The 9,446-nt window shown below is 33.4% G+C and overlaps 1 protein-coding gene across 3 annotated transcripts; it reads right to left on the bottom strand.

Annotated features, from left to right (window-relative positions):
• Positions 1-2,220: 2,220 nt before the first annotated feature.
• On the bottom strand, positions 2,221-8,558 carry LOC113857738 (rhamnogalacturonan I rhamnosyltransferase 1-like). Of its 3 annotated transcripts, XR_003503298.1 has the most exons (9): positions 7,454-8,355; positions 7,244-7,311; positions 7,031-7,119; positions 6,735-6,900; positions 6,283-6,572; positions 5,970-6,174; positions 5,723-5,880; positions 4,778-5,373; positions 2,221-2,594 (listed from the first exon to the last, which is right to left on the bottom strand). XR_003503298.1 is itself a non-coding variant. In XM_027489912.1 (8 exons), the coding sequence occupies exons 1-8, from the start codon at positions 7,779-7,781 to the stop codon at positions 5,517-5,519; spliced, it is 1,308 nt and encodes a 435-aa protein (XP_027345713.1). In that variant the 5' UTR covers positions 7,782-8,558; the 3' UTR covers positions 3,829-5,516. The 3 variants fall into 3 exon arrangements, 2 of the variants coding, with proteins under 2 accessions (XP_027345713.1, XP_027345712.1); XM_027489912.1 differs by lacking the exon at positions 2,221-2,594 and having other exon boundaries at positions 3,829-5,520; positions 7,454-8,558; XM_027489911.1 differs by lacking the exon at positions 2,221-2,594 and having other exon boundaries at positions 3,829-5,373.
• Between the last annotated feature and the right edge of the window lie 888 nt (positions 8,559-9,446).

The following is a 9,446-nucleotide window of genomic DNA, read 5'->3' as shown; positions in this document are numbered from 1 at the left end:
GGATAATGTATAATAAATTATTATGTTGTACATATGTGAATGTATTTGCAATATGAATAAGAGTGAAAAGTGAATATATTTTTTTATATTAAAAGTTATAATTTTGTAATGTAATAATTTGTAAATGATAGAATAGACATTCATCATTACTAATATTTTTAGGAAAACAAGATGATGAAGTCTCAAGAAAGAGTTAGGTTAATAGACAACACAGTATAGAATAGGCTTAATTATGTATTTAGTAAATATCAAAGATTATATTATTTTAAGTTTGTTATTCTTGTTGAAGATGTACTTAGGACCTTTATTATATTGGAGATGGACTTCTTTTATAGTATCCCTTTTGATTTTACTAGGAGTAGAATACATCAGAATCTATGTATCTATATCTATAGTAGTATTGTTAGAACTCCAGCAGTCCTCACCTATCTATTTACTTATCACGACTATGACCATTTCGGAAGACTATCCAGATAGACCTTTGAGTGTATTACTGGCACAGAGGTCACAACTGATTCAGGTAATAGTTACTTTGGGTCAAACGATGATTTTAATTTTGAAGATCTGGCAGAAATAGAAAGCTGGCATAGAATCGACTAGTACCGGGTTCTCAGAGTTGGAATGTATTTTAGGGACTGCTCAAGGACTTAAATTTGCTTATATGATGTAATTATTTTGGTTATGTAAATGTTATCTTAATTCCCATATATATTTTGACAAACAGTTTGTAAATGTTAATATTTATTATATGTAATATATATTCAAATTTACTACTGAGATGAATTAATTCTGGTTTATTATGGTTTGAAATGTATTGTTGTTTCATTACCATTGCAAAGTTTGAAAATTTCATATAAACAAACCCATCTAAAAAGGAACTTTATTTAATTTGTAATAATAAAATTTAGAATATACAATAAATCGTATTTTATCTTGATTTATTTAAAATAAAAATATACACTTTTTGATTAAAAATTTTAGGATGTTACAACATTGAGCATACTCCTGACGGGACTTGGAGTTTCAAGCGATCGTACTTGAAGACCGGGAACTCATCTCACACTCTATTTCTTTTTATTATGGCTTTGTTTATGATTATTTTAGTTCTTTCCTTTAATATGAGTAACTAAGTCCATAGCAAGGGCTATGAGAACTATTGTTCATGAATTTATGAAATTTTGAAGTTTGAATTTTTATTTGGTTTCCGTTCGTCATTAGCTTTTATCCTATTGCGCATAATTATAATCCTAATTAAATATATCGTCAGGCGACCGTACCTCAATTAGTTAATAGATCTATAGGATAAAATGAGATAAAAGATTAGGTGGACCAAACCAATCTTTCTCTTCCAATTGTTATTAAATTAACAAGTTCATAGGCGCTTTATGTTTTTTTTTTTATTGATGTCTTGCATAATCATTGAAGATATTAATTTAAAAAAAAGAATATTCATATTGCATGATCATTGGGTATTAATAATATTTGTATGAATGATTAGTAATCACAAGGAAATCAAATTTAGAGTTAAACGGAAAAATAATATAAAAGATTGAATGAGAAAACCCATATGCCCTAACTTTCTCTTCTATAAGTTCAACCAAGACGTATGTTGTGTTATTTGCTTTTATTCATAATTAATTTTATAATTAAATTTTGATTCTTACTTAATTTCACATCTTTTAGACTTAAACAATTGAATTAAAAAATTCTTAATAATTAAAAATTAATCTATGTGGGACGATATCTCAGGAACTGAGTTTAGAACCCTTTTATTACTTTTCGACAGGTACACTTGCTCTTCGAACAAACCATAACTAAAAACAACTACTCTATTGATTGAAAAAATAAATTTATCCCAGACCTAATTAGCATAAAATAATTCTAAAGAACATGCGTACTAATTTTCAGGAGTCTTTCCACATCTGGGACAAATATTACCAGTAGACATACTCCCTTTACATCTTTCATCATTAGTCATCAACTTATCATAGACAACTTTTCAAAGAAACAAATTGATCTTAAGAGGTCCATTCTATTTCTAAACCAAATTAAAAATATCATTAGAAAGTGAATAATCAATTACAGGGTTAGAGATTAAGTTATATGCAAATTTAAAAAAAAAAAAAAACTATCATTAAAAGGATTCCAAAAAATAGTATCCTAACCACTAGAATTGGAAATATGACTAATCCTAGCTATTAAATCACAAATCTGCCTTTGGTAGACAATGGGACGTACTCTTGAACAATCCCACTATAATTAATCTAACTTGCTCCACTCAAGTTGAACTTCATCAAGGAAATAAAACACATCATATATTACATCTTACAAAGTGCTACATTGATTGAAAGTCATACATTACAAGCCCAAATACTTTTCTCCTACTTATTCAAATATAATACATGTAAAGAGAAAATTAATATAAAGTCTATGTCCTAAAAGATCTAACTATCCATGGCACACACAAAGACTATATACAAAATGTACATTATTCAAGGTCATATACATCAGCTACCACCACCATCATTTGCCTTTTTAATAACCAACACCACCACCAAGATCATCAGGAGGAAGGTAAATTTGGTACCTAGGTACTGCAGTGCACAATTTATGAGAAATGAAATTTAAACTCTTAGCACATCAAAGACAACCATGTGCTACCAAGGAATTATTAATGTAGCTAATGGTTTAAATGATATCACTCGTAAAAATGATTGTCAAATTCACTATATTGAAATTCCATTGTCCTACTCCAAAAGTGAAAATTGTGCATTGATGCATCTGACCTCTAAAGTTGATTGTTATGATAAAATATGAAGAACACAGGAAAATAGAAAAGGGTGAGTATATTCAACTCAAACTTTTTTGAAAGGGTTATATAATGCTAAGAATAGTAAGCAATCATAAGACAAATTCCTATGTTCAACTAACAAATCAATCTTAGCAATCATAACATATCAAGTCTTATGTATTTTTTTCTAATTAATTAACCATCATTTAAGGTTTTTACGGTTTATTAATTGGGAGTTTTGTTCCCACAATCTAGACAATACCATATGGTACATTAATTCTCACGCGATCACATATTTATTGTGCACATAATAATTATCAACTAAGTGATCACTCCTAGAGATTCACACTTAAATCAACAGTGGTATGCATTAGGATTTGTTAAGATAGTCTAGCAGTGTTAGTGTAACTTGTTAGTGACAACACAAATAAGCTATGCTTGGTCTCTTGCCAAGACTTGGTATTTTACTATCCCCTGAAAAAATCCATCCTACCTTGTTTGTTTCATGCTTATACTAAGCATAATCCAACCATTCTTTATATAATTATAAATTTTTTCAATCTAGTTTATGTATATTAAAATAAAAATTAATCCAAATTAGTTCAATTTATAATAGATTTGCTGAAATTTAACAATTTTTTACAATTTAAATTTAAAATTATAAAATATTCTAACTTATAAGTTTTAAATATTATTTTTAATAAAATTCAAGTAAATTAATATAAAAGGTATAATAAAATAAGACTAAATAATAAATTAATTGTAATTTCATCATAGACCATTCAACTCCACATTATTGAAGTGTCAATGAAAAGGGGACCTCTTGTGTGCTCTTGGTAACAAAAAAATAAGCTGTAATCTATAATGCCTCGAATTTTGTAATAATAATAATATTGATTTAGTAATATAAATGTATGTAAATTGTTACGTGTTTGTGTGTTTGAGTTATATGATGATAATGAGTATTGAATGGTAACGTGAACATGTGTGTGAATATGTATAGATATGTATATGTTTGTATTATATGATTGAAAGATGAATGTGAACTTATGGTTGAATTGAAAATATAGACTAAGTACATGTTGTAGCAGTGTTTTTACTGTAGCAAAAAGTCCCTCATTATAGTGAAAGAGCAACAAAAAGAGATATATTCTTGGATACAATCTCGATGTAACGAGAGAGTCTCGCTATAGTGAGATTCTGCAGAAATTAAAATACAATTTCATCTGAAATTTTTGCTGTACCAAGAGGAGATGTCACTACAGCGAAGTGATAACTCGTTATAGCGAGTGTTGCAACCACACGAATATTCTTCTGTCAACTTGATTTCTACAAGTTGCCAAGACGGATCAACAACGGATATTCTCGTGTCACCGACCACACGAATCATATATCATTTGCGTTGGGATATTAGAATAAATCAAAGAAGCGAGTGGACCCCTTTTGATTGGCTTTGATTGCTGGTGTTTGTGATCTGTCCTACTCCGGAACAAATACTCTCTCAACATATAAAACCCACCAACTCCAATTCGCCTAATTATAAGATATGCACATTCCAACCGATGAAACAAGCCAAATTCCATCCAAACCACGTTAGAGACGGTCACAGGAGAACAGGAGTTCCCTGTTCAGATGGGTTTATTGGTCTTGCTATTTAGTAAGTAGTTGACTGATAAGATGGCATTACTTTTGCAATTAAGTTGATACAATATCATATCATGAATTATAATTACGAATTATGGGCTATGAAATGTTTGATGGATAAGATGACACTCTGTCAAATATAAATAAACAAAAGCCAACCTATCAATCCCTGAATAATGGCCAAAAGCTAAGAAATTAGGAGGCAAAAATCACGAACAAACAAATTTTACAGTGAGTAGTCCACAAAATCACAATGATAGTGTTGAATAAAAAAAAGTGTGGTAAATGGGGAAAAATTATAATATATTTATCTTTATAAGAAAAAGGAAAAATGGGAGGTACCAAGGGATAAAGCTTCTACGAACTGCAGTTCCAGAAATCCAGATTTGTATATGAATCCCTCGGTGTACCATGATGCAGTGCGATCTGCTCTCACCCTGTAATGGCAGGGTGGCTTCTATACATGAATGTGATGAATTATTTGCATGTTTTATATATAAGGTATCCCCCGCGGCTACTTTGGCTGACCTTCTCTCTCTCTCTCTCTTCTAACAGTCACTACGACTGCCTCTTTGATACAAAGCTGTCATCTTTGCTAAACTGCGTAGAGACCTATCTTAGTATCTGTGACAGAAAATCAAGTGCACCAGGGGAGGGCACAAGTAAATTCCTTTATTTCCAAACACATCACTCACGTACTACTTAACATATCATCTGACTGTTCCAGGCATTCCTCTGGATTGGCATAGAAGTAATCTTCTTCTTTGGGCCTGTCGGGGATTACCAATCTTTTGGTTGCACCACCCATGCGATCAGCATGAGCTTCCTTCACAGCTGCGGAGAATTCGTCCCAGTTCAATACTCCATCATTGTATTGATCTATCAAATCAACTAGGAGCTTTCTGTTCAATAAAATCGTCTTCTTGAACCCAAGATATCTGTAGAAGAATTGAAGGGCTCAAGTCATGTACTTGGTGCTAAAGTACTTACAATTCAAACAATAAGGAGGGAAAAAATCAGAGTAAAATTGATACTGCCTTTTCTATGTTGGCACCTCATCTCTAATAAAAAAACAGCCAGATCATCTACCAGAAGAAGTGGATACAGAAGTTAATAAAGAGAAGTGTTCTAGATTTGAGGTGCAGCAAAAATCTTACCAAAGAAATATATTAAACCAAGTTTACTAGCAGAAACATTAATATTTGAAAAAATTGTTAATCAGGATAGGAGGGGGGAGGAACAGCAAATCAGATACACAAATAACATTTATTATGAGCCAAACTTTACCTGCGATGGCCCTCGACTACTTTAGCCATATTTCCATCATATGTAGGAACAAATATATCACTCTCTAATGAGACAAGATAATCCAATGCTGCCATCTGAGAAGAATGATTTTGGAAGAACTGAAGGTCAGATGATTCCAACAGTGTTTCCTTTCTGACCTGTTTCAAAAAAGCAAGGTAAACAGTAAGGACATTAAACAGTAACAAGAATAAAAAATCACAGATTTCCTTAAGCTTTAGTTAGTTACCAGTTTTGGGTAGTCCTTCGCAAGACTCGCCATTCTCCTGTCCCCACCATATATCTCCCCAGCTGCAATGTAAATTTGAATGTTTTGATCAACGTCAAGGGCCCTAAGCGTAAGGGCAGTCTCCTCAGGTGTTAAAGGACACAAACCATCTTTTCTTTTCAAATCAGAATTGATTATTTTTTCTTTCCACCAAGGATAAGCATATCTGCCAATGCAAAGGAAATTAAAATTAATGAAAGATTCATATCAAGTCTCCTTCAAATTCCACCATGATTGAAAATTAAGGAACAGCTGAACTAGGCAAAATGCTTACCTCATCCTTGTTAATTCTTCCACCTCGTCACTATTGCAACCTTGATTGCAGCCAGAAAATGCCAACATGTCCATCTCATACCTCAGATGTAGTACTAGAAATGGGCCATTTTGCCTCAAAAGTTTGATCACCTTTCTGCCCAATTCCTCAATCTGAGAAGTAAATCTAAGAGCACTAAAATTGACTCGGCAACGCAGCCTCTGAATCTCCAAAGGTTGGTCATTATTAGCCAGCCGAGCATCGGTTCTATTTAAATGGACAACTTTGTATTTTTGTATCAAAGGTAGGATCTGAAAGAATAAAACGCCATTTACTTCTCAATTAGCAAACAAGAAACCAGAAACAAAATAGTCCAGAAGCATTATATCATGATAGTTAACATCACAGCCTAATCTAAGATAAATCACCTTTATACTTTCTAAATTGGAGGCCCGACGATTATAAAAACTAACCTGGTTCTTATAATATGATATGTCAGACCAACTAATGGGTGGCATGGTGTAAAGTAACCCATTTTCCACCCTCATCTTGAGCCTAGGAGGCAACTCTTTCAATATCCGCACCTCATCTCTCAAGGATGTAATAAAATGATCCACATCAAAGATATCTTGGAACTCACTGACACAAGTAACATACAGTCATTGAGAAGAGACCCAAGTTAAAAACACCGTGTAGAAAGAACGCCTTCCACACCCTCAACGTTAATAGATTGCTATAACTATACACCAAAATGAAAGGAGAAACTAACCTGGGGTCAGCCCAAAAGGACGCTTTATCTAGTTCGGGAACTATAAGCGTCACATTTAAATATCTTGCAATTGCCACCATGTCACATATCTGCACAATTGCATCAGCAAAACAGAAAAATCAAACCGAAATACCACACCACTCCTCAGTGGCACATAGAGAGAACCCCCGAAAAAGCAAAAGAAATCGCCACACGCATGTGCCAACCACTTACCGCTGCTCTCATTTGATTGAGTCCACCATTGCACGACACCATCAAGTAACCGTTGTTTTTATAAACCCCTGGCAACAGTTAGGAAAAGCATCAGTCAAAAGAACGAATTGAAACACAACTCATCAAATTAACTAAAATAACAAAAACGCACAAACGAGATTAACGGTGATCAAAACGACGAAAACGAAAAGAGAGTAACTGATTACAGACTCTTGGGTGGGAGCACTCTGGGGGTGGCAGAAGGCAACTCAATGAGAGCGGATTCATGAGTAAAACAAGAAGGCCATCCTTTCAAAACTCTAGGTCCCCACGAGTCACCCAACGCAGTTAACTGAACGATGCAGGTCCACAGTAACACGGATGTGGTCGCCCGTATCATCCACAGTTTCATCCTCGAAGACCTCGCCGACACCGCAGCCACCGAATTCTTCAGCTTATTATTACTCTCCCCTTTCAAACCCATCATCATTAACCCTTCCCAAACCACCTTCCCTCTCTTCCTCTCACTTTTCTCTCCCCCCAACAACGCCTCCTTCATACCCTCTCTATCAATGCACAAAACACCAAACCCTAAAGCTTTTCTATTCAATTCCGCACCTCCTAGATCCAAAACTGCACCAGATTCAAACCGAGATTCAGAGTTCCCCAAGCAACACCCGAGCCTCCAATTCCAACGCGCATTACAACCAAGCACTAACCCCGAACGTCAAAACCTGCCAATTCAAATCGGAACCGAATCCAGGAGATCTTCGAGTTCGGAAATGCACCGCACGCGCGTGAAATTGAGACCGTTCGGGCGGTAAAAAACGAACAACTGAATTGAATGGCAGAGGCAGAGCACCAGCGATTGATCTAAGATACCGCCGGAGTCTCGCGCCGGCGAGTAACGGAAAGCGAGTACACAATTATTATAAGGGACCGAGAGAGAATAAAACGCGTCGCAACAGCGAAAGTGATAGAGAGGGAGAGGGAGAGGGAGAGAGAGAGAGAGAGAATGAATGAACGCATTCACGGTTGTTGACACATGCGCGCCCGGTTCGGGTCGCACCGCAAAGGAAAGAGAAAGAGAACGAACCGTAGACGGAGGGACATAACCGGACCGTGGTTTAAGTGAGGGGTTGAGAGGGCTTTGGTTATTTTATTGGGTGCGTCTCATTAATCAGCCAATAAATGACGAGGTAGCGGCGTGGGTCCCACGGACGCGTCCTACGTCCAGGTGTTAGGTTCCGATACGTGGCGAGCCTTGATTGTGGGCTTTCCAAAAGTTCCGACGGTAGCGTTTGGTGATTTCGTTTGGCAACTTCGTCTCGCCCGCGCCGACATTATATCGCGAGATCTGCCAATAAATGTATCATTTTTTTTAACATTAATGAATGTTATTGTTGCTAAGCCGTGTAAGGAAACAAATCATTTTCAATGAAACCTGTTGTATTTTGGGAATTGACTTGCTTTACTAATCTGAGTAAGGATTCTATGACCGATGTTACCTTTAGTTATTTATATATTTTATTTTATCTTTATATTATTAAACTAATATAAATATTTTACTTGTGTAAAGACACTCAATAACAATTCGTGTATTACAATTACTTATTAAAATTCATAAGATATTATAGAATCTAATATATTTTTTATATTAAATATTATAAATTTATTTATTTTTATTGTATATCATTTAACACATTTATTAATTAATAAAATCTTTTATCAATCCTTAAAAGGATTGATGGATGATAAGCAATTAAAAGTAAAAAATAATATTAAAAATAAAAGTATAATTATTATTTTATTTTTTAATAAGCAATTAAAAGTAAAAAATAATATTAAAAATAAAAGTATAATTATTATTTTATTTTTTAATAGAAATTTATTATTATTTAAGTTAAGTTAATCTGTTAGTGCTTATAATTTTTTTACAATTTTTAATTTACTCTTTAAAATTTAAAACTTTTAAATTTTTATAATTTTATTTTTTCAATTAAGTTTTTAATAATTAAAATTATTATATATTTGTTAAATATCAATTATATGATACTTTTACAGAATTAATTTGATAACTTATCTTTCATCTCTATTTTGACTTTTTATAAGTATTTCCTTTAAATTCTTAATTATATTATTACTGGGTAATATCTTTAATTTTGAATTATTGATAGTCATTCAGATTCTTCACACTAATAGAGATAAATTCAAAGTATTTATT

This window comes from Abrus precatorius, unplaced genomic scaffold (genome assembly GCF_003935025.1).
Source record: "Abrus precatorius isolate BTA unplaced genomic scaffold, Abrus_2018 Scaffold2, whole genome shotgun sequence".
NCBI lineage: Eukaryota > Viridiplantae > Streptophyta > Magnoliopsida > Fabales > Fabaceae > Abrus > Abrus precatorius.
The sequence above is the reverse complement of the archived record's forward strand: the minus strand, read 5'-3'. Positions and strand labels throughout refer to the sequence as shown.

Coding starts and splice junctions, on each gene's coding strand:
- LOC113857738 (XM_027489911.1), bottom strand. CDS start 7,781: ATGAAGGAGGCGTTGTTGGGGGGAGAGAAAAGTGAGAGGAAGAGAGGG. Junction 6,901..7,030: donor TCCTTTTGGGCTGACCCCAG/GTTAGTTTCTCC, acceptor TACTTGTGTCAG/TGAGTTCCAAGATATCTTTG. Junction 6,573..6,734: donor TATCATATTATAAGAACCAG/GTTAGTTTTTAT, acceptor TTATTCTTTCAG/ATCCTACCTTTGATACAAAA.